This window comes from Chamaea fasciata, unplaced genomic scaffold (genome assembly GCF_029207755.1).
Source record: "Chamaea fasciata isolate MVZ Bird 193981 ecotype frontalis unplaced genomic scaffold, bChaFas1.0.hap1 SCAF_4, whole genome shotgun sequence".
NCBI classification, from domain to species: domain Eukaryota; kingdom Metazoa; phylum Chordata; class Aves; order Passeriformes; family Sylviidae; genus Chamaea; species Chamaea fasciata.
In genome coordinates this window covers 61,720,200-61,745,526 of record NW_027094089.1, presented here as the reverse complement: position 1 = coordinate 61,745,526, position 25,327 = coordinate 61,720,200, and the positions used below count along the sequence as shown (strand labels likewise).

The 25,327-nt window shown below is 37.7% G+C and overlaps 1 protein-coding gene across 4 annotated transcripts in view; it reads right to left on the bottom strand.

Annotated features, from left to right (window-relative positions):
- Window positions 1-7,128: 7,128 nt before the first annotated feature.
- The window catches only part of TLE1 (TLE family member 1, transcriptional corepressor), a 75,981-nt gene continuing 57,782 nt past the window's right edge, over window positions 7,129-25,327 (bottom strand). For 3 of the 4 annotated variants that reach the window (XM_066181774.1, XM_066181776.1, XM_066181775.1), the window contains 8 exons: window positions 24,700-24,890; window positions 23,173-23,249; window positions 15,469-15,718; window positions 13,529-13,776; window positions 11,662-11,809; window positions 11,123-11,273; window positions 10,623-10,699; window positions 7,129-10,461 (listed from right to left, as the gene is read on the bottom strand). In XM_066181774.1, the coding sequence (XP_066037871.1) occupies window positions 10,354-10,461; window positions 10,623-10,699; window positions 11,123-11,273; window positions 11,662-11,809; window positions 13,529-13,776; window positions 15,469-15,718; window positions 23,173-23,249; window positions 24,700-24,890 (1,250 nt within the window). In that variant the 3' untranslated portion in view covers window positions 7,129-10,353. The remainder of the gene's footprint in view (window positions 10,462-10,622; window positions 10,700-11,122; window positions 11,274-11,661; window positions 11,810-13,528; window positions 13,777-15,468; window positions 15,719-23,172; window positions 23,250-24,699; window positions 24,891-25,327) is intronic. The other variant, XM_066181777.1, reaches the window with a different exon arrangement.

Here is a 25,327-nt window from a genome sequence, read left to right as displayed (position 1 = left end):
GACCATAAGAATTCAAAAGTGATCCAGAGAGCCCCACAACGTGAAGTTCTCTTGATCCCCTTCAGCTGTGCTTTGAACTATGTGCAATACCTTTTTTTCCCTGGTGCCTCTGCCTGAGCTCCATAAGGCAGGCCACTAATTTTCTCTAATCAGTAGTGTGTTTGTATGCCCTGTTAGCTCATTTACAACAGTGGATACTAATACAACAGGACATGAACCTATTGGTTTTACTTAGATCCCTAGGCAGCTGCCAGTTACCAAGAGATCTTGTCTGAGTTTGAAAGCAGCAATGCTCTTGATTGCAAAATGACTTCTTCCTGCTGCTGCCACCCTCCTCATGCTAACGTCTGATCAATACACCAGTCTGACTCACAACCACATCTTCCTCGGGAGGCTTTGAATCAACTAAGTACAACTGCAACCTCAAAGAAAAGCTGGCATTTATTTTTATGTTGCAGACTAACTTTACATAACCCCTTCTCTCAGAATTCACAAAAAAAGTTGAGTCTTTTATTGAAAGGCCCTATAAAACTGAGGTAAAGTACAAAATTAGAAAGGGAGCTGTAGTAGAAATGACAGATGATGAAACTCATTGTATATCACACCATAAAGAACACATGGGAATAGGTTTAAACATGACAGAAGTGAGCTTCCTAGCAGCAAGGAATTTAATGCTCAAATCTATGATAAGTAACACATCCCATGACATTTTACAGTTCACAGTTACAGAACAAATCAGTTCCTTTTCACTGTAACTGCTCCAAAATCAAATGTCTAATACGTATATCCAAATAGAATGAAATAGCCAAAAAGGTGTTCCTAGTCTGACCAAGGCTCGACTGAGCAGAGGCACCTAATAACTTTTTGCAATCAGCGTCATAAATTACCTTTCAGGTTTGTCACTAAACCTTTGAATTTGATATGTACTGACATCATTTAAATACATAATGGGCTTTTGCCCATCCGTACAACGAAATTTTTGTATAAGGCTCTAACATGTTGTCTCCCAACCTCCAATGGGAATGAGCTGGGGGGCAGCAAAACCTACTGCTAATGCTTAAGCTTCCTGGAACAGGCTGACTACAAGGCTAGCTAGGATAATAATTCCTTCCCTCCTTCAACCACACATAATACAGTCTTTATTCAGCAAAGTCGTTTCGCACTATGCCAAAGGTCAGCTTTTGCTGTATTAATAGCTGCTCTGGGAGGATCAGTGTTTTGCTATCCTACATTTTTTCCAGGGCCTGGAGGTGCAATTTCCTACAATCTGCAGGCAATTTCCCACCAATTTTCTTGGGGAGCTAATAGGCTGTGACAGGAGATGGAGCTAGCTAGCAGCAGGTGGCTTCAGAAAAGACAAATTGCATCTCTGCCACCTAACTGGGCAATCCAGAAAGACATTTTATAGCTTTGTAGTGTTATTGGGCCCTATGCTAACAGTAAATCGTTCAAGCTGCTATCTGAATTTCATATTCTTTTCCTTCCGAATTGTTACTCTCACATATCACTGTTGCACTTTTTCTATGAATGACGGACACAGATCATGTGTGATTACTATTTTACCTGCCTTTTAACTAGACAAACCCTGCTAAACGCTATCCACATCAGAAACAGGGAAATATACAGTGTCTCTGTCAAACAATGATATTTTGATTACTTTAATACTTGTTAAGGTACAAAGCAGACACCTATAGAAAGAGGTTAATTTGTAAGTTAAATTCAAATGAAACAGATGGAGTAAACTATAGGAACATTAAAACTAGTGAGCACACCTACTGTGGTAAGAAAGTCCCACTGATATACAGTACAAAATGAAAGCATAAACTTCCCCCCCCCCCCCCCATATAACTGGTAATTTCTCCCTCTACCATAGCAGATTTTGAAATCTAAGAAGTAAACCTGAACAGTTGAATCGGTTCAAAACCATCCATGTAACCATTTACCCTGCAGATTTAAAAACAGTAAGGCCAGTAAAGCTCTAAGAATGTATTATTATATCCACTTTGATAGAAATCAAACTGATTTGAAGTGGCTCACCTCACCTAAGATTACAAAAAAAAATTAATAATAAAGAAAATGATTCAAAGGCACATAGCACTAGCAAGTATTGCAAGTGGTATCTGTCACTGTACTTCCCCTTACTGTTGTAGCTTACCCAGGGGATAAATACTGTAAACACATTCTATTACAGAACCCTGTATATCTGTATGTTTTCTTCAAAATACAGAAGAAAAAATTTCTGAAGGCATGGAAGTTATTAAAAACAATAGTAATGAAATTACTATAATTAGCAAAATTTGCAAGGTTAATATTTTTCCCCTTCCCCCTTGCCCAAGAATAAATTAGATAGAGTAAAAACAATCCCATCTAAATTATTGCTGTCCACTGGGAGACAAAACTGGTACTGAGATGTATAAAATTTTACTATAATTCAACCCTAAGGATTTTTTTTAATTACTTAAGTAATGAAAAAATGCAAAATTACAGTGAACAAAGTGTTGAAATATTCTAACATGCATTTTGAAACTCTCACATTTAAACCACTTGTCATTAATATCCCCATTTCATATTTGTGGTTTTTAATAAGTTACAGCTAGATAAAATACTGAAGAACCAGGAAGAATTATAAATAGAATACCAGGTCAATAACTTGTACTCAACAAAGAAGAGTCTCTACATAAACAAATAAAAAAGCTATGAAAACCATTCAAAATTCAGAAGCATTTCCTTAAACAGATGCACTGATAAAAATACAAGAGTATCAGGACTTGAAAATCTTGAATTTGACAAATGAAAAACAATCATTTATCTATACAAGTCTATAAACTTCTTGAAGGACACATTCAAAAATTCAATTATGTTGTATATTTGTGAATATTCACTCAACTGCTGTCAGAAATACACATCTCACATAATTAACAATCAGAAAGACAGAGACAAATTAGAAGCATTATGTATGTATAACTCATTAAAACATCTCTAGAGACCTAATGTATATTCAGGAGGAACCACAAAGGAGCATGGTAGTAAACTGATTTCTGTATGAAAAAGGAAACTTATTCCAGTAAGTAAATTTAATGTGGCCACAAAAGTTGAATCACTCCAAAGTTTTGTTGCATGCATGGCATGCTAAGCAAATATCAGGCTGATATTAAGGACATTTACATAATTAACAGCAGTGTTTGGGTAATGTATCAACATTAGAAAATTCTTTGAATTTGCAAAGCCATCAGATTGCATATGTATTTGAAATCTAATTAAAAAATAATTGTGTCCAACTGCAAAAAAACCCCCAAAAACAAACAAAAAACAAAAACAAACAAAAACAAACAAAAACCACCATCCCCCCCCCAAAAAAAAAAAAAAAAAAAAAAAAAAAAAAAAAACCCCAAAAAACCCAATAGCTGACTATCTTTTAAGAATAAAGGACATCTTCATTGGTCTGCCAAATTTTGTGCTACAACAAACCACAAAATAAGTTATCATAATTGCAGCCAGTTTTTAAAGTAAGGGGGTAATCCACTGTGGATCGCTGAAGGAAGCGTGACAAAGACTGTGAAATGAGCAGATGGATTTTATTTTAAACAAATTAGGCTCACTACCAGGAAAGTAACAAGGATTTCTCAGTTTCCAACTGCTATGGGTTAACTTTCATTTATGACCCCTTCATTCTGGCTTGTTAACTTCTTTAAACTGCCATTAAAATCAGTGCTTGAAGGAAAAACAGCATTTATTGTTTGCAGTTACAGGCTATCATCTCCATTTTTTATGTTAATGACAGCGTATACAAAAGGGATAATGATAACAGTATGTTTGATTTCTTAGTCTCCATACTATCTGTTACCTTCACCTGAAACTTATTTTTGGTAGAAAATAGACAGAAACGGGGTTTGAGAGATACCTTTGTGTTGTGAACATAGCAAAGGCAATCCTTGCTAAGCTGTACACAATAGAAATGACTAGTGTTCCTTGCAGCATCTCTTCTATGAATCAACATAACTTTAAAATTATGGGCAAAATCACATGTGAAATAATAGGACAGGAAAAATCTAGTGATTTTAAGTTTTACCTCAGAAGCCACCACAGAATTTTTCTACGAAGAGCCAACTATGCCAAACCAGGAATTCAATAAACAATAAAAGTATGGTTATAGAATAATGCAGCTTATATCTGAGTGCTTGCTTTAGTAAGGGAAATCATTACAGCAGATACTGCCCAATATAATTATGCAGGTATGCACTAAAATATTCAATCACATTTTCCTGTATACTATATTATCATTAACAGGCAATTAAATTCTTACTAATGCATAATAGAGCATAGAGCCACAAAGGACAGACTACTGTTTAGCTTCTAAGAGTGAAATGTGAGACCCAGATCTAAGAAATAGGGGGGGGGGGGGAACCCCAAACCCCACCAAAAACCCTGCTTGGATTTGAAAATGATAACTAGCATTTATCCCCGTAACAGAAAGATTTTCGTATTCAGCTTTCTGAGCAGCACTTTAGCCTCAAGGGAACAGAAATCCAGCTCTCTCAGAATTAATGTATCACAGAAGCAGTAAGTTCTTTGCTTTGAGATACAGCATCTTCAACAACATTCTGCCCTCTGAAGACTACTATTCATTCAATATCCCTTCATGTTTTCTTGTTGTATTTAACTTATACTTTTTAAAGTGATGTCAGAAGAAAAAAAGAAATAAATCAACAGAGATTAGTAAAAAAACACAAATCAAACCAAAAAAACCCCAAGCCCACCCGCATGCTTAAAATGTGTTCAAAACACACTTTTTGCTGATTTAGAAAATGTTTTAGTGAATGTTTGAGCTCTCCTATATAGCTGAGCAAAAATTCTGGATAAATTTCTCAGAAACGTCAGTAAGACAGACCCATAGGGCAGATTTTTCAAGCGCCCAGTTCTTACACATCTGGTTTCCCTAGCAAAATCTACCACACTGCACTAAGCACTTAAGTTGCAATGGGACATTTGGGAGCATGTTGCTGAAAATGGGATTATCAATTGCTTGGAAGCAGATCTTGACCTACAGAAATAAAAGGTAGTGGTAAATGTTGAGAACTGCTTATGATTAACTCCCTTTCCTCTTAGGATGAGATGATTAGATGTTTATGGATATCAAAGAAATGTCCACTTCCAGTTCAAACACACAACTCAAGCGTCCTTGAATAACTATGGAGAAACATTTGAACAATTTTACAGAGAAACAGAAGTCAATGAAATTGCACACTGAAATCTCATTCCAGGTGAAAATTGCGTAGATCGCCCATTAGATTACACCTAAAATGTATATGCTTCTGTTCTCATTTTCTCTTGTCCTGCACTGTGACTAGGTGGCTGAGGTGGCCAATGGCACCCTGCTTTGTGCCAGCAATAGTGTGGCCAGCAGGACTAGCGCTGGGATTTTCCCTGTCCTTGTCACTGGGAAGGATGCACCTCAAATCCTGTGTTCAGTTTCAGACCACTCATGACAAGGACATTGAGGTGTGTTCAGAGACGGCGAAAGAGCTGGTGAGAAGAGTCTGGAGCACAGGTCTTAAGGAGTGGCTGATGGCGCCTGGAAAAAAGGCTCAGGGAAGACTTCATCTCTCTACAACTCCCTGAAATGAGGTTGTACCAAGTTGGGTGTCACTTGGCCTCTCCTCTCAGCCACAGGACAAGAGGACACAGCTTCAAGCTGAGTCAGGGGAGGTTCAGGTTGGACCTCAGGGAAGAATTTTCTCATGGACAAAGTTGTAAAGCACTGGAGCAAGCTGCCCAGGGAGGTGGTAGTCACCCATCTCACACGTGTTCAAGAAATGGACTGGTCGCAGCACAAAATGCTGTGGTTTAGTTTAAATGTTCAGTCAAAGTTGGACTAGAAGATCTTTGAGGGCTTTTCTAACTGAAGTGATTCTGTCCATGAATTTCCTGTCATGAACTCTTACATTCTGGTGTTTGTCAGGTTCAACTCAGAGTTGCTTTACCTTCCCCATTATGTAATAAAATGTGTGTGTCTGGCAGGACAGAATGAATTGATTGAAGCCTTACATAGACCTACATTCTCAAATTCTTTCTGTGTACTTCTGGCAGGAGAAGAAGCAAAACCTTCAAGGAGACAGCAGAGCTGGAGTCAGTCCAGATTATCCAGAGAAGTGATTTAAGGGGTAAACGCTTTATCAGTAGTGCGAAATCAGAAGTCAGTACTCCTCCTTACCCCAAAACTTCAAAATTCACCTTTCTTAATTAACAGAATGGTGGAATTTCCCCATCAACTCAAAATTGCACCAATATAATAGAAAATATGAAATACCATTCTAACTAGTCTACATAATCCCATGGGCACCAAAGTGGGCCAGTCATTCCACAAAATTACAAACAAAAAAATTATCAAAAAATAAACCAAAACCAAAAATCAGTTTGTCAATCTGACTTAAAAGTTAGTTGAGTAACTTGGAAGCTTCTGAAATTCTACTTGTATCACCAAGCAAAAAAGTGACCCAAAAATTATGGTCAATCACTCATACACAGAAGTATGTATGAGACTAATGACAGATTCAGCAATGATGTTTACATTAAAAAATAAGTTGTTGTAACAGTCTATGAAAATCATAGAGCATTTAGTGCCCTCTCCTTTAAAGAAACAAAAGCCTCATCAACTAATGAACATAAAACTTCTCTCTCAGGCACCAGTGTCTGGTGGACTAACATGGGGAACTATTGTTGCTTGGAATTATAATAAAAAAGAAAGTCTGACACACTGACAAATACATTGTGTGGAATGGTATCATGACTTTCTGCACAATCGATTTATGAAGGGTTATGCCAAATGCGCATATACAAAATATACATATTAAAGCTGATTTTGTTCAGTCGAATTGGTATTACCACAAATCCCCTCTTCATCAGTTGTTTTCACTGACATCCAAAATGTCTCTTGTAAGGACTCCCTGCTTCTATCTAGCACTAGCATTTACCAGACAGGCATTCAGACATCTCTGAATACTGAAGGCCACCCAGCACACAAAGACTGTCCCAAAAAGGGGCTAACCAAAGGAATCTTTTAAGACTGCAATTGAATTGACACCACCCCCCCCGTGCCCCCCCGCCTTCCCCCCCTCCGCCCCCCCGCAAATTAATTACCTACACAATAGTTACTGGTGCACTTCTTTTTCCCATATGGTTTTCCCAGTGTCTTTTCTGTTCCTGCTGATCTTGGTTGGTCTGTTTTTTCATTCAATAAGCAATTATTTCCACCCACTACTTTACACAGGGCTACAAGAACTTACAAAACTTTAAAGCTTCACAAGTTTTACATCTTTTAGGGAATTGCATAGACAGACATGCTAGGAGTTCAGCAGATCTATCTTTTCATAAAAATTACATCTGCAAGCTGAATATGCTTTACTATCTGACAAATGGAAAAACTCACAATGCTTTAATAACATTAAGTGAAATCTGAAACAACAAATGGAGACAACTACTCATCCGTAAGTATGGATGATGCATCCAGAAGTTTTCAGATGTATCCACTAATTTTTAGACCCAAGGCATAAAGTAGATATAATGGAGGGGAAAAAAAAGGAATTCATTTCTTAATTACGATCAAGAAATATATGACACAAATATGATTGAATTAATTCACATGCATAAATTTCTGATTCCATAACTTCCCTGACACCCTCTGTATTCTAGAAGCCAAGAAAACAAGGTATTTTAAGATTTCCCTGATACTATGATTTTGAACCTTGTGATTAAAAAGAACATGATCTTACTATCAAGCACTATGTCACAACATATAGCAGACCACTTGTAGGTGTTTTTTTTTGGTTTTTTTTTTTGTTTTTTTTTTTTTTTTTTTTTGTTTTTTTTTTTTTTTTTTAATTTATATGGATGTGTAAGAATACTTGTATTCTTGGTTCCTCTGATACTGACTTCAGAGAACAGGAAAAGGACACCTATAAAGAAAAAGCCAAGGTGATAGCAATTCGGCAAAAATCCCAAAGGTCCTAACTAAAGCAAATTTGCTGGTGTTACTAAAGTCAATGATCACTGCCAGAGCCATATGTTCAGAAAAATTTCAATATGAAATGTGTAAAAGTAATCTCATAAATACTCTTGTTTTACAACTTTCCTTTTTAAAAATGGCATAGTACTTCCCAGTATTTCAGCGTAGCAAATATAGTTAATTCTTCGAAAAGTCTGATGATTCTGCTTTTTTACCCCACCATGTCTGAAAGCAACATGAACAGCATCTAAACTAGTCTGTCATTTTCATACAGATACAAATTAAGAACTAGGCAATCAACGATGATATACACGGATACATATTGGTAGAATGCTAGTTTTAAATGTCTAGGAGACCAGATTATCCTGAATGGGTAACATTTTACATTTCAAATGTAATGTGAATACTTTACGGCTATTACACTTCTAGATGCTATAGAATGGTTTCAGTAGAATGGTCATGTAAATCAAAAGGAAAACCTGTGTCTCTTCAGACTAGAAACTTAGATAAAATTTGCCCCCAGATGAAAAATTCCTTATCCAATCAAGGCATCTGTCATTCAAGCTTGTTTCTTCCTAGCTACGTCTCTTTGAAAGAGCAGGGACATAGGCCATTGTCAAATGCTAGCAAAATGAGAAAGCAGCTCTTCTTCTGTCCGCCAGTTTGTGTACTCTAAATTAGTTGTTCAAAGAAATCCTTCTGTTCATCTGTACTCTCCATTAGCAACAAAAATTCTAACCAAATTACTGAAGGTAGGAAATGTATGGTTCTCATCAGTGCAACAGCGACGTTTGTTGTCTAGCACACAATGGTGGAACACATTAGACTGAAAAAATACTAGTTAAATAAAGTGAACACATCCTCTCTTCATCCATTGCTGTGGAGTACACCAAGAAAACTTGAAGATGCATAGCTTTGGTAACTGGCTGCTTATCATGGCTCTTCATGGCTGTGCCACAGTGATGTGGCAATGGAAAGGACTCAAAGACTGCTCAGCATGAATACATAGAGTCTACAGGCCTGTGAAACATGGGACACTCAGGAAAATTAATTCTAATTAATTTGTAGAGTGGATTAGCTAAAAATCAAAATATTGCTTTGTCAATATTCTCACAAGAAATTAAGAAGCAAGTTTAACTCAGTTTAGGTTAATTCACTTCACTTGCAACCCTGCAAGTATTTAACATCTTTAAGCAATCCCCTGTAAAACTCACAATTTTGGTAATTTAGTAAAATTTACCTGAGTATCTAGGTATAGACAAGACATTAAAAACGAAATGGTCATTAACTACCACTTCTCTGTAGAACATGAAGGATGCAACTTATCTGGCTTATCTAATCACAGACATCCTCAAATAATGAATAAAGGATCTGATGTACTTAGTTGAAATGCAGTCTCACATGAGTTCTGTTCAGCTGGGGGAAAAAGGACAGGTAAGTCACCTCCTCTTCTAGAGAAATGATCAAATGAGTTATAATCAGGCACGTATTACTGTATCTGCCAAAGAACATATAAATGGGACATGAGAATAAACTTAAACTGCACAGCTTTATGAAATGTCCAATTTTTATATTTACACTATAATTAGTACAAAACTGCCTTTAAGTTTCTGTAGAACAAGACAATATCTACTGGACTTGATACCCTAGTATGTCAAATCAACTACTTTGAAGTATGATAAAGGAGTCTAAGAATAGTTATAAAGAATAAGACACCATTTTCAAACTATACATAGTGTTCGCTTTTACTCCTAAAAAGATACTTATATCCCCAAAAAGATTTTAATTTTAAATAAGCAGGGCAAGCAGGAAGGGGGCAAGGGGGAAGACTGGTTGTTGGTACTAAAGCCTTTACTGTAGTAAACTAAATATATTTACAATTTATACAAATGTTTGACCTTCAACAAAAATACAAAAACATATCACAAGATGCAAAACCAGGAAACAAGTTCATCTGAGACACTGCTGCTCTACACAGGACAGAATGCAACTTGAACTGCAAGGAACAGAAAGGTATTTATCCCCCGTATTCAGGCAATGAGAAAAATTTGCATGAGGTCACAAAAAGAAAACAATAAAAGGCTCCAAACATTCTTCAGTAGACTTGGCTTTTAAAAATTATGTCAAAAACCTAGGCCACATCTGTCCATCTTGCCTCTGTGTTCCATCTGGTCCACGTAGCCAATGCTTTGTTGCTGCATGTTGCCTTCTATTTTGAAAAATCAGAGTAGTTTCATGGCAAGGTCTGTAGCCTCAACACTTTTGTTCCTTTCAAAAATTCAAAACCTTTCCACTTCTACAAACAATTTTGGCCCAGTTCAACCTCTAAAAGAATATCCCCATCATATTTTTCAGTAGATAACTTCATAGACTGTAGCCTTTTTATCTCCAGAGCCAGTGACTATGTATTTATCATCCACAGAGATGTCACAGCTAAGCACTGACGAAGATTCTTTGGACTAGAAGAAAAATAGAAACATATTGCATCATTAAAAAGAAATCTGTTTACCCTTGTTTCATCATCTCATTTTAGGTAGATCACATATGTGGAGATATCTGAATCCACTCTTGGAACTATGCACGTTTTATTTTTTTTCATTAAAAGCAACATCATCCTCACCTGGAAGATACTGGCTCCATAAGGAGTTCTCCATGCATTAAGAAGGTTATCTTTCCCAGTACTCACAAACCATTTACCTAGAATATAGACCAGAAGGATTACAGAAACATGGAAGAGACATCTGACCAGTTTTGAGTTTCTAATTCACATAAATGAAATCTGTTAACTAATTACCCTTATAAAAGCTTTTACTACTAAACAACACAGTACTTTTGCTTACAATCACTGTGGATGCTCAGCACATTAGCTGAGTGTTACATGCTAGGAAATCCCTAAACTCCTCAAACAGAAATAGTTTTTTACACATGAATCAATCCTCACAGCAGCCTCTAGACAAACAGATGGTTGTTTGTAGATAAGTGCATTCGAATTCATAAAGCAGAGATATTTATGCACTACTTAAGAAACTGAGATGTAATAACTAATGACTATGAAATAACTAATCAGCAAAAAGTGAATTAAGAACTCTGACCTCCAGCTCTATGTTCAGGGCAACTTACCACAGTAAGCAAACTTGAGTGACAATACACAGCTCTCATGAAGGTGCAGTTGATACTTGTCTGGTTTATTTACATGGAGCACTTCAACATTGCTGCTCTCCATTCCCACAGCTAGCCATTCACCAGTAGGACAATAACCAAGGGAAAATATCTGAAGAACAAACCACATTTACACCTTTTAGTTTTGTTTTCCCTATCAGTAACTTTTTCTGCAGTTAAAATTGTTTGGGAGAGGGAGACAGAAGGAGAAGGGCAGATTCACATAGTTCAATAGCAAAACTGCAATTCAAAATTCAAGTAATTAAATAACCCCTGTTTTCACATATTAACTTAGCAAAATAGGAAAAAAGTGGTGTCAGGCTGTTCATTTTCTTCTGTAATCTAGGCACATAAGAGGGCTTCAAAATATTGTGTTGTGAGCAGCCAGAAGGAAGAGAGGGAACAATCTGCCAGTTCTACTGGGCTCAGTCTTACCTTTGATCCTAAGGGTTTCCTTCCCACCCCACACATTACCACAAGCTGTAGGAAAATCCAGTTACCTGTGATGTGAAGTCATGTTGTTGTAGCTGTCTCCCTTCTCTCAAGTCCCAGGATCTGACAGTATTATCCAAACCTCCTGTCCAGAGCTTGGTACCATCATTAGAAATGTCAATACAGCTGGCTCCATCTGTGTGGCCCTGAAATTGCCTGATAAAACAAACCAGATTGAATAATGATTTCCTGCCAGAGCTCAAGGTAAACACTGTTGTGGTGTTAGTTTTGGACTCTGTACATGTGTCATCTGTTCTGTGTCTGACGATGAGCAAGAATCAGCCCCTCCCTCTCACTGAGCATTAAATACCAGTATGACAAAAACATTTTCCAGGTGCTAGAGGAATGAACTGCATCACGGCTAGCTGAATAAAGTCAAATAGTTCCTATCAGGTTTTGAAAAAAGAAAACAACAACAAAAACTCCAAAAAACCCAAACCCACTTGTGAGAATATTAAAGCACAGTAACTACAGTTAAAACCACTAAGGATAACTTGGATTAAATCAAAGCAGTCAGAGAACAAAACCTCCAATTTCAGAAAACAGCCTCTGTATTTTACTTTGGCTGCAAGTCAAGAAGATAAATAACAAGCAGATATACTAATAGAAAGGGATCCAGATAGAGATCCAGACAGTTAAACACAAGCATTGCTGAGTCACAAAGTTGCATTCTCTGTGGCAGGAGATTAGAAAAATCTAAACAGTGCGGTTTGTTTTATAACCTTCTAATTAGCAACTTGCAGCTTTCAGCAACCAGAAGGTCATCTCAAGTTTTTCTTAATCCTTTGGAAAAAGCATTCTGAGGCTCCTGCATTTTTCATCAGCAATTAGCTTAAGCAAAGTCCTATGCCTCAGTGTGAACAGTGGAGGGCGGGTGGGGAAAAGACAACCAGCTTGGGAACGAAGGGTATGAATCACCACGAGCTGTCAGAGAAAGGTCACACGGCATGTTTTGTTTAGTAGCTCTGGCCTCAAAATTCCATGTGTTATCAACCAGCAAGATCAGTATGCAAGTGGTGGGAACACATACAGCAAACATTTAAACAGCAAGATATTCATAGATGTGTAGAGATGTTGCCAAGTGCACCTTTACAGGGACTAAGCATGCACATGACAAAGCAAAAACTTTATATAACGAAAATTGTATTTGTTGACCTAAAGGTTCAACAGGAAGTAAAATTTGCATGCACAGTAACATGACTCTCTGCATGCAATTTTCACCTAATTATGGATACACAAGAAGTTTCATGGAAACACAGCAGACTAAGCATATTCTTTAGTTTTTGTGTTCAGAATGTTCAAGGTATCATAACTGAGATCCAAATTAGACTCTTCTGAAAATATTTTAAGACACTACTAGTTTGGTAAGCATAAACTAAATTTATCTTATAGTAAGCCCCTGTGCTTTCCTAACAAACTGAGAGGATCCATGCTTTCAAACCATTTTTGTAAAATAATCTTACGACTTACAATCACAACATAAGAGCTTAAAACACTCTTTTTTCTTAACAAGGTTTAAGACAAAGGAAAAGAACAAACCTCAAAGTGTTCTCTAGAAGTCATGTTCAGTCCATATCAGTAACAAGCCAGCAAGAATGCTGCTTGTAGAAACCTGCAGACCAATCCCAAATAAGAGAGACCCACAGGAGCTTTTACGCTGATTACAGTAGTTTACGGACCAACCCTGAAAGCACATCTTTCAAGACTAGGCTGAAGCTACCAAAACTAATTTCTGCCTAACTTGGGTGTAAACCACTCCTTTGAGTAAGAGATACTATTTACTTTGCTGTCATAAACCCTATTCAAGCAGATAAATATTTATGCAGCTGTCCAAAGAATAATTTCTATTAAAATTTTCTGTAAACAACGACTCACCTGACCAATGTCTGATTGTGCAGATCCCACACTGCAATGTTCCCATCACTGCAGCAAGAAAAGCACACCTTGGAATCAGGGCTGATAGCAAGAGCATAGCAAGCAGGTGCTGAGGATGTCAGCTCTGCTTTTATACGAGGAGTTGGAGCTGCCAGGTCCCATATGGATAATGTGCTGGCTTCCCCGCCAACTATGAGGGTGCATCCATCAGGCAGCAATTTGCAGGAGCGGATGTAGTTATCTCTGTTCTGTACAACACAAATCACCTCAGTTACATGCCTGCTAGTAATGACCACTAATATAATTCTGACTGCATCGAAGTTTCTAACAGTTTGGTACTTTTTCCATTACCAAAGTACTGAAGACGAACCAGCAGATCCTAAAAAGTTGGAAACACCTGCTTCTCATTACTTATTAGAAACTCCAGCTCCAGAAATTAAAACTGCAGACTCCTGTTGCTACAATCTACTCTGTTTCAAACGTGACAAATGGCAGGTTTTCTATCTCGTTACATGAAAACAGAGCCAAAGTAAGCTTGCTTTTCTGCAAATGTACTCCATCAGTGAATGTCACCAACAATAGAAACATTAAAGCAAATGACCTTTCATTTGGCATTTAACAGCCCTATATGAAAATGTCGTTCTAGTTTCACGCCCTTCAGATTTTTGCATTTTTCTTTTAAATACTATTTTGCATTCACATTAATAAAATTGAAAGATAAAGGATTCCTGTGTTGCTCCTTATGTATGTTGGTCCTTTGTTGTCCAATGTGATTCCTATTCTACACATTGATCTCTCATTTGCGATACTATTGTTGATTTGCAAGGTACTGAGGGGGCGTTAGTGACAGAAGACATTTCTACCTTTCCTTATTCCTAAGGTTGTAACCTTGCTTGACTGGCAATAGTTTTTTACAAAATTGATGATTAAGATCTGTAACTCAAGACACAGAAAAAAACACTGCAAGAATTAGTTAACAGCATTCCTACTATGACATTTTTTTAAAATTTGCAACAAAGAAGCAGAAAGCAGGGCAGTGAAAATGTTGACTTAATCAGTCTTTACTGCTCCATAACTAAAATGAAGGCTCTACATCCAGACCAATACCTGCCACAGAACAGAATACCTATTCAACTTCACTGTTACTACTAGACAATTAAAAAATGATAGCAGTAAAGAAAGGATAAAGGGTAAAAAACCCCACCCCCCCACCACATTTAATTGGATCAACACTGAAGCTAGAGTTTTCATTTACAATACACATTGCTGTATTTGACAACATTAAGTCTTCTCAGTTAACACTGCACAAACCTCTACGCTGCTTCTAGTGAGAAGCATCTCTTATTGAGCCATTACCTTTTTTGAGTTAGCTTTTCAGCTACCTTTACTATGGCACCCAGTCCATTTTGTACCCCGCACATGCGAAACTAACCAGCCTACGTGTATAACTAGTGGATCATGAACAAAAATCATTGCAAACTTAAAGTAACCTTTGGTACTATGTCACATTATTTCAGTATGTGGCTGCTATAATCTTACAAAAATGAGGTTTTCGCTCCTTGTGTGAGTGAAAGACCTAGCAAGGTTCTCTGTAGACCTGCAGAAGACAAGCTACATTCCTTTTAAACTCATGCCCAAAAATCATCAGTATAACTAAAAAGGGGGAAAAAAAAAAATCACATTTTATTCTAAACATGACATACATGTTCTACTCAGAAATCTGATCTAATCTGTTATTTGACCATTAGTGATAATTATCACTAAACCAACCAGCACTAATCTCTGTAAGACTGTTATGCATGAAAAAAAGGACACCAGGAAACAGATCTGCTTGCCAATTCCTCCTAATATGAGCAAAATCCAAACAAGGACAGATATTTTTTTTTTTTTTGAGTCTTCAAGGAGAAGCTACCCTTGTGCATAAATTCTTGTTCACCTACCAGGCAGTCCAGCTGAGAGACAGGGCTCTTGTTGCCAGGCTGACTGATGTCCCAGACCTTGACACAGCCCTTCCCACCCGTGTACACGTGTCTCGTGGGGTTGCTGATGGTAACAGCACACACAACTTCCCCATGGTTCAAGGTGTTGATCTGACGGGCATGGCGAGGGATTCCTGGACCAATGAGGGCATCCGGAGGGAAAGGAACTGGCTGCATCTGACCATCTGCAGTAACATGAAAGGAGTAGGCTCTTTTGGGGAAGAGAAAGAGAGAAGACAAAACAATTTTAAAAATCAGCCATTAAAGAACTACAATGCAAGAATAACACAGTATTTTTAATTTTACTTCTTTGCCAATAATCTCACAAAAACCAGGGCAACAGTACCAAATAATATAGGCAGGTGAAACCTCAGAAGGATAGAAGGATTTCCAACAGAAATTTTCAGTTTGCCTCAGCTAAAGTATTTGTGTAATGAGGAAGCAGATTAAATTCCAGACTTTACAGACCAAGGTCATGGCTGCTATCCCTCAGCCACTTAGATAATCAGAAAGACCTTTCAGCCTCTGGTTTCTAGCTAGCAGATCCAAGTCTCATCACCACAAGTCCTACAGCAGCAGTCCCTCACCAGGCACTACTCTCATCCTTCCATGAGGCTTGCACCTGTTGCCTTGCAGTACCACAAGCCAGCCAAAGTTTTGCCTGATTCCTGCATCTCATCTTTAACATCACCACTGGCTGTGCTCATATACCCCTCCTTCTAGCTGTAAGTAGTGCTTTAAACAGAATACAGAAACACACAGAGTGGTTGCACACAGATTTCATCAGAAAGCTGATATAATCTTCTCATAATTATGTTTCCTTGAGTAAGTACATTGAAGAACCTGAACGGGTCAGTCTTCCAGGTACTTTTGATACTTCAGAAATACCTTTTATTTGTATTCATTGCATGATATCAAGTTTATTGAAACTGAGGGTTCAGGAAGTGACATTCTAACACTAAATAAAAACTCTCTTTAGGGAAAGTACATGAAATTATGTTTCTGTGGTCACTGAAAAGTTTTAAGTCAGCTCTACTCAAGGACAAGGGCACAAATGCCAACCAAAAAAGGTTTCAGGTGCAAGAGGGATTCTTTGTTTCTTTATTTTAACTAATAATGAAAATACTACTATAAAAGGCTGGTTTTGTTAGACTAGTGAGCTCCTTTTCTGTTACTTCTGTTGTAAGTGCACCCATAGCTCATGCTTTTGGTGCTGTTGTTACATCAACAGCATCCTTCAAGAGGCCAAAGTGGATAAAAAATGGTGAGAGTAATTTTTTTCACAAATGAGCTGCCATCTCCCTACTGAAACACTTTTTCTAATATATTCTTTTGTTCAGAACTTCCCTGTCTTTTCCAAATCTACTCTTTTCCTCAGAAATCTTCAGTCACTGCAGCTCAAGTATTAGTATCACATCCATCTTCCAAAAACCCAAAAATAGATGTTTCTATTAAATCTTCTGAATAATAAGCTAATATTTTCAAGGTATTTTATTACATGTTCCCAGGTATCACACAGTTTGAAATGAAGGAACGAGGAAAATGCCTGGTTCTGGAACAGACATCACAGTGCAACTGAATCTGCACTGCTCCTGGGCATAAGAAATTCCTCTGAAAGAGTATGAGGAGGGATGAAAGAACAGTCAACCCACGCAGTACCAGTTTTTTCTTAAGTGAAGGGTAAAAACTGGTTAACAGCAACTGCTCTTAAACAGAGGAGAAATTAAAAGTGCATATGTTTGCAATTCCTGTCTCATTCAAGTTTCATGGTTGGACATATAAGCATAAAGCTTGCGCAGAGTGTACAGACAGAGGATGAGCAAGTGCAAACGATGACATCTTTTTTGTCACAGAAATGTCAGCAATGGGAAATGTAAGATAAGAAAGGAAGTGCAATGTTCACTCCCTTACATGTACACAAGGCACACAGGCTTATATTTTGTATTATCAATATCAATAATATCAATAATATCAATATCAAAAAATATCATATGTATTTGATATGGGATCCTTTCTGGCTTTTTGTATGAAGAATTACAGTTATGATAAAGCCTAAACTAGAAACCCATTCCTCTCTGTGAAGAAGAATAGAGACAGGATTGTCCCAAAGTAGCTATTCACTAAACAGATCAGACACAGGACGGGAGAGGAAGCAGAACAGGAGTGGCAACAAGACTGCCTGAGGCTGAACTGCTCAGGTTCATCTACAGAATTCAACAAAAGAGTCATAGCATTTAAGACACTGAAAAGCTTGGACCCATCCTGGGCTCCAGATCAAAGTTAGTTGCAGAGTATTTGCTAGCAGTAAGAGTACACAAAACTGTACAACTTTGAAGTTTCAGCCCGCCCTTGCTTTTATCATGGACTGAAACAAAACATTAAGCACATATTAGGTAATTTTTTCCAGCATGTCCAAGATGAATAATTTACTTGTCCGTGACTTTTTTTTTTATTTGAAGGTTACAGCTTAAATGTTCTGTTCAATTCAAAATACCTAAATAACTTTTGTTTGGAAATGCTTAGGTGCACACACAGAGCTCCTCAGTTCTTGCTGAGATGGGGTGTGAGGAAGACAATAGAAATATTTCTCATGCACTTCCTGTTTACTGTAGAATTGTAATGACTCTTATGCTTTGAAACATTAGAGGCCTACCAGTGTATTCTAATCATGTAGAATTTTACCAGCATGTCTGTGTTTAAAGTGGGGCTATACTAATCATAGAAGCAGACACTCTTTTTTAGCATTTGCTTCTAAGACTGGTTGATCAGGACACAGGATGACTGACTTTGATGGCTAACTAACACACCCCAGTGATAGTTTCTTACAAGCCAGCACAGATTTTTAAACAGTGCAAGTTATCTGCAATCCACTGTAGAAAGAAATGGCTACACTTTGCCAAATTCCTCTGCCATGACAAGCACTTAAAACAGTACATGTTCCTGTTTTCTTGAAGATATGTGGCATATAATGCTAATATCCCCACTGCCAGCATACTTATGGTATGGTAGTCCAGTGACTTGTATCTGCTAGGTATTATGGTGTAACTTTTGTGACACAATACCTTTTAACCTTGAAAAGGCTTACATGCTTTTGCCAGACTGACACTCCTGACACTCCCTGGACAAGGAGAGTGTCTGTCTCCACAAGAATGCAGGGCTGGAGATAGCAGTGCAAATGACTATTTGCAGCTCAGCTGCTGCAGCCCTTGGCTTCCTCTTCATCAGGTCACCATGAGAGAGATCCTGCTGCTTCTGGGAAGGACTGTAATTACAGTTCCACACCTATAGAAGGCTCAATTTTTAATGAACTAGACATACTCACAGGCTTCAATTCTCAAAAATGACAAAAACTTTCATTATCTAACCTCAAAAGAGTCAACAGCTAGCAAAATCTGGGAAATTATTGAGTTCCCTAAAGCTCAAAATTTCTTAACAAGCACCACTTGACCACCCATTTTTCTCTTAGAACTGACCACGTATGCCAGAAACTGCTGTTCAGTCTCATGACTAGCTGAGGTGGTTTCACCAATTGCTCCCCACCATCTGTGCTAAACCAAGACACAGGCAGTTTTCTGTCTCACTCAGAGCATTATGTCTGTATAAAAGATGGCTATCCCCTCATGGATTCCATGATTACCCCTCTTTGGTCAAAGAAGAGTCCTTCCTTCTGCTGGGCTAACAATAAACAAAGAAAATTATCTTATAAAAATGCAATGAAAATTTAATATAAAATAAGCTAAGCACATATCGAGTAATACGTAAACACACACTTTTCATTAACTGAGTATTATGACAAGAACAATAACAAGACAAATTTCTGTGCCTTTTACTTAGAAGAGTTCTGAGAAACAATATACTGTCACATGATTTCTGAATAATGGAAGTCTTCTGAATTACTGCATCCAGAGACTTCTCTCATGTGTGTCAAAGCAGTAAGTACTGAGAACATGCACCTCTCCTATGCACAGCAACATGGTTAAATGATACTAACATAAACCAGTTTCTCAGCTTAACTCTCCAGTTTTCAAATTAGTATACAGCAAGTATCAGCTGACATGCTGAGGAGAGTTCAAGATAATTAATTCACTACCCAAGAATGCAGCAGATTAACTAAACTACCTGCCAGCGACTCTAAATATTCAGATTGATGTACCAATGCACACAATTTCTGCCTACTAAATCACCGTGCCTTAAAAAAAAACACCCTCAAAAACTTCCACTTTATCCCTTAAATTCAAGCAGACTTCTTTAACTAGCACAACAATACCCCCAACAGCTAAACACAAAAGCAAAATGTTCCTTCCATTCATGACTGCATTTTGCTTTCAGCTTTTCTTTGCACTGCAGCTCATTTTTAATTGTAATTACCACAAGAAACAGTGAATCTGAGTGTGTTGCTTCATCGTATAGAAAAAAATGCCAAGAAATAAGGATAGAGTTGTTTGTACAGAAATTACTGAATTTTCATCTTCATACATGTCACCAACTAAGTGTATTTAGAGATAAATGGCAGGGATGCACATAGCAATTAATCTCCTCTAATACAGTAAAATGAGCCTTCCTTTACAATATCTCTCACTGTACATTCACAGTAAAAGCATGAAGATCTGAAGAACAGAACTGAAATCAAGAAATTCCAAGAGCATAGTACACTTATCCAAAATCACAATGAAAGTCAGCTTATAAGTAGAAGAAGAAAGATTTAACATTTGCCATCTAAAGTTTCCCTTTCCAACTAAAATGAGGAACACATACTTTCAGCTCTTTTCACCGTCCAGGAAAACATGCTAAGAAATAATCTGTCCTCAAAACTACCTTAAATTCAGAATTTTAGATACCAGGGAAGCAGTACTGTGGACATAAATTTACCACTAATCTTGAAACCCTATTTAGTCCACAATCCAACTATTACAAGGCATGGTTCAAATAAACCAGAAATCCATAAGAACGTTAATTTAGCAACTACAGAATACTAAAAGTCAAGTACTTGTTAGAAAGACTATGCAAAGCAAATAAAAAATTATTAGAGCAATACACCAAAAACTTACAGTTCCAGGCATATTTAAATGCATCCAAACAAAAAAGTTCAGGGCTCAGATACCACATGTTCATGTCCAAGTGGGTTTTTAACAAGCTACACATTTTTCTAACAAGCAGGTCATTAAAAGATCTCAGAACATACAAGGGTCAAAAAAACTGGGTGCCATCAGCCACCAGAAGTGTCCTTTGGAAAGAAGGCAACATAATTTTCTCTTGGGTGAAAAAAACAGTCTAAGCATAACTGTTGATAAAAAATGTGCAGCCCTAAAGCATACACATGAGTGGGGATGCAATAGTTAAATTCAAAAATTCTCTGTACCACTTGCAACAAGACTCACTAAAATTTCACATCTAATAAAACTAATTCCATGTGTCACTGTATCTGCACTCAAGAAAAAGGCTGACTTTGAAAATAAACAAGGCCTACTCCACCACTTTGCACGATTGTATCTGCTCTGTACAGAAAATACAGGAGAAAAACCTGAAGTAAGTCAGATACTTGTAAATGCTGCAGGCAGCAGACAGCATCTAGACAATCAAGACTAAAACATGAAATTATTCTATAGCTGTCAATGGAAAGACAATTCCATGAGTTTATGGAATTTCAGGCTTGCCTCACTAAGATAAGCAAAGAAGTAGTTTTAGAAGAAATGTACAAGTAACAGGACCACAAAAATGCCCAAACATTGCAGAACACATGAAGCAGTGTGAATTAAGTGGTAAAAACATTAAAACAACCAAAGCAGCCCCCACACAGCTTCCCCCCCCAGAAATTTACCAGGATACAAAGTAGAGCAGTATACATATGCTATCCTTTTGTCATGAACAGTGTAACAACTAGAACTCAGCCACAGAAAATTTCTGACTGAACAAAAACAGGTTTCACTAGATTACAATATAAAATATTGCAAGTCATTAATAATGAAATGTGTTACTGAGAGCTTATGAATACAGTTATTTAGAAGTAAAAACTTAGAGCCACTTCGCAACTATGCAATTTTCAAAGGTATTTTATTTAAGCATGCCAAATTCTATGAAAGTCATCAAGTTTTGAGTTTTGAGTATAAAGCCTGATTCTTACTGCATTAAATTTAAATACACCACATCTAATGCACAACACCAACTCACTGCGCCCTCACTTCACTAATATTGTCAACATACTACCAACTTTAAGTACAACCAAGATTTAACATGTTTCTTACACTGTCAACAGATAGCTAAGCCTGTTCCCAGCAGCATGGTGGATAACCACAAAAACACATTCAGGATGGCTTTCCAAACTAAGTCGGCACGCCGCTTTCCTATTCTCATAGGAAAAGATTAGAAGAAAATACACACTTTGTTGCCTGTAATCTGGTAGCCTTTCAAGGATGTTTGCAAGACTAACATGACTAACAGCAGTCCAAAATCAAAGCAAACAGATATAACTGAGTAGAAAACTTCCACCACAGCCTGTCTGACAACTTAGCATCCTAAAAGTAGTAAATGTTTCCTGAAACTGCAAAATAAAAAAATTAAATTTAGATTGGCAAATAGACATTATGTAACAGGAACATCCTGCACAGAAAATGCAACATGTTAAATAAGTTTCAAAATTATGTAAGTAGCTAGGTAGAGAAAACTACTCTAACTGCAAGTTCCTGTTGAAAGAGAAGCCAAGTGTGAACAAACAGGTTCTAACAGTGTTTAAAAAACTGTTAAGAGTTCTCTCTGCCCCATTCTCTCCAGAGAAACAGCTGAGTTAAATTTGCTCTGTTAGTAACACAGACTACTTTAGTTTTTTAGTTTTGCACAGACTACTTGTCCAAAAATACCCAAACATTAATTGCATATTTTCAGAGGTCATACATGCTCAGGAGTCTACGGCAGTGGTTAAGTTCACGGTCAATGGTCTACCAAAGCCAGATTACTGAAATATTTCACGTATGCTGCTAAACTTATTTTATTGAAACATCAGTAAGTCACAATATCACATAAGTATTTTATTTTGTAACTGCTTCACCAATAATCAAAACTTTTAAATAAAAAGAACTTATTGTGGAAACTCTTCTACATCTACGCACCACCCGCTCCACAACTGCGTCATCATCCTTTTGCTCTCCAGCTGCACTCACACAAAAGTTCTAAATAGCTTGCTCTATTATGCAAGGTGTGCGTAATCTGTTGCTGAAGTAACTGCTCCAGATACCCACTTCATCAGTTACAGACTTCCATGCCTGATAAAACAAGTGCCAGACAAGGAATCTGCAAGTTTGCACTACAAATTTATCCTCAGTGTAGTGCAAATTTTAGTTTCAATATATTTTTATCTAACACATTTTACCACTAATTAGCATTTAGTTTGTAGTCCCCTTAACTTCCCCCAGGAAAAAAGAAACGAAAAAAACCATACAGTAAAACCTTCAACAACTTTTCCTTAGAAATAGGTATATACACACACCTGTACTGGGATATGACTACTACTATTTGAGAACTTTTATGCTGTAGGTTCTACTTGGAGAGGTCTAAAACACCCTCTTAAAAACAACCAGACACTATCCCCCTTGAAATCCGTGTTCACTGACAAATATAACTCCATTCCCTCTAAATATTGCAGATGTTACTAAAATGTTAAAAATTACTTACGGTTTACCCCCAGGAATCCCTGCTAGGTTTGGAGGGATTCCAGGTACTCTCATGTGAGGAGGAGGATCAAACCCAACCTGACAACAAAAAGTGAATTAATCTCACACTTGGAATTTTTCATCCTATTCTCAGCAAGTTTCTTTTCTCCACTCCCAAGATAACACGCATTTAACCAAAAGGCGGCTTTTACCCACAGTATCAGATAACTCTATGGCCCTCCACTGGGGGGCAAAACCCAGACATTTTCCCTAAGCATACTTCTGATAGAAGCACTCATAAGAAAGCAGAAAATAATTAATCATGCATTCACACAACTGAGCATAACTCAGCAGTCCTGGTTAGCAGGGGGAGTCCTGCGTTAGCCCTGAAATTAGAATTCCTGTCAGCATCAAGCCATGCCGGTGCTCTTGACTCCTGAGAGAGCTAGCAGGTACTTAGGCTGGCAAAGAATGGTGCTGGAAAGTACCTCTGGGCCCCAGCTAGGATCTCACTGCCTCCACAGCCTTCTGTGTGGGCACAGCAGCTGAAATCTCTCACAGAGACACATTGTGGAGTGCAAATAAGCTTGTCCACAGCTTAAAAAAATGAAATTCTCTTTACATGTTGCAATTCTGCTGAATTTTTATATCTTGAGTAAGTACATTTATCAAATAATCCAAGCAGAAATTCTGGACAGAAAAACCTTAGTTTTTCTTCTGAACATTATGCTAGAATAAATAATGTTATTGCATTAAAAGAAGGGTGTAGGCTATTTAAAATCTGTGCATTTTCACATAAAAGCCCTGCCTACCACTTTGAAAAAAGTGGTCATACAAACAATAATGAGAATTTGACAAGCATAAATCCAATTTTGCAAATTTACAAGTAGGTAAGTTTGTCTATGCAAAAGGCAGCCATCAAGCTCATGTTTGCAGAATCAAGCCCCTAAGTCATTTTGTGTGACAAGCTACTATAACTACCAGGGTTCCATTTACCTAGTACACCCACAACCGCAACTATTCTTAACACACCTGATCTCAGAGCTCCAAAATAGGCGCTGACCAACTTCTCAGGTTGATTTTCACCAAGAAACCAACAAAATACAGGGACAGAGACCCAGATAAAAAGACTTGTACATGCTTCAAGATTAATTTGTTATGTCTAAATGGAACATCAATGTGGTTCAGCAACAAAAAAGCAGATGTTCACAGCTACAGTGAAAGACTTTGTGTCTACCAAAACTACTTTTTCATATACAGCAGCAAAAAAATATTTTTTTGGCATTTGTTCGTCAGTTAAAGCACTGATGAAGGTGAAGGACAAAAAGCAAACATACATTAATACCCTGAGATTCTTTGTTTTCAAGGTGCAAATTTGTTTCTTCAGCCACACAGCAAAGTGAAGCATGCAGTGAAGCATGCAGTGAAAGCAGTCAAGCCTCTGGCACTGTTGTGAGTTGGGACTTCTGCAGTGCTAAATGAAGCGTGGAGCTTTTCTCAGTGAACCACAACTCACAGGACTGAGATTGCATGACAGCGTATGGCCTACCATAGGAGATCTTCCATAGGCAACCACAGCAGCTGCAGCAGCAGCAGCACTCATCTGGGGTGACATATTGTGCAGACTGGCATAGGCTGCCCCTGGGCTGGTTAACTCTCCATTCATGCCAGCATGAGGTACCATTCCAAACGGAGCAGGGTAGGGTCCTGGTACTGCCAGTGGTGTCCGCAAACCTGCAGCTACAGAATAACGAAATTAAGTGGGTTTATTTATGTATCCCTGCATACAGGAAAGAAGTTCTTTTTTTTTACTCCCCTAAAACACCTCACCTTCCCCTCACACACACAGTCAAGAAACATTGCCATAATCTGTCAGTACCACCAGCTCTTTTCAGTGCAAATAAGATCTACTGAAGTCTGAACTTCATGATTACTTCTAGCAATCTCTTCTGGCATTACCTATTTCCATTTCTGTAATATTCCCCTGTTTACAATAATCTCTTCTTTCCAAATTAAGCAGTAAAGCTGACAGACATGGTTTACACAGTTAATGTCTGAAGCAACTGTGTGTACCAGCCTGAATAGCAAAAGTAAACTTCCCCCGGTATTTGTCAAGCTGTGCACTGCAGCAAATATTAGTAGATTCAGACAAAGACTGTAGAAAAGATTTCATGCAG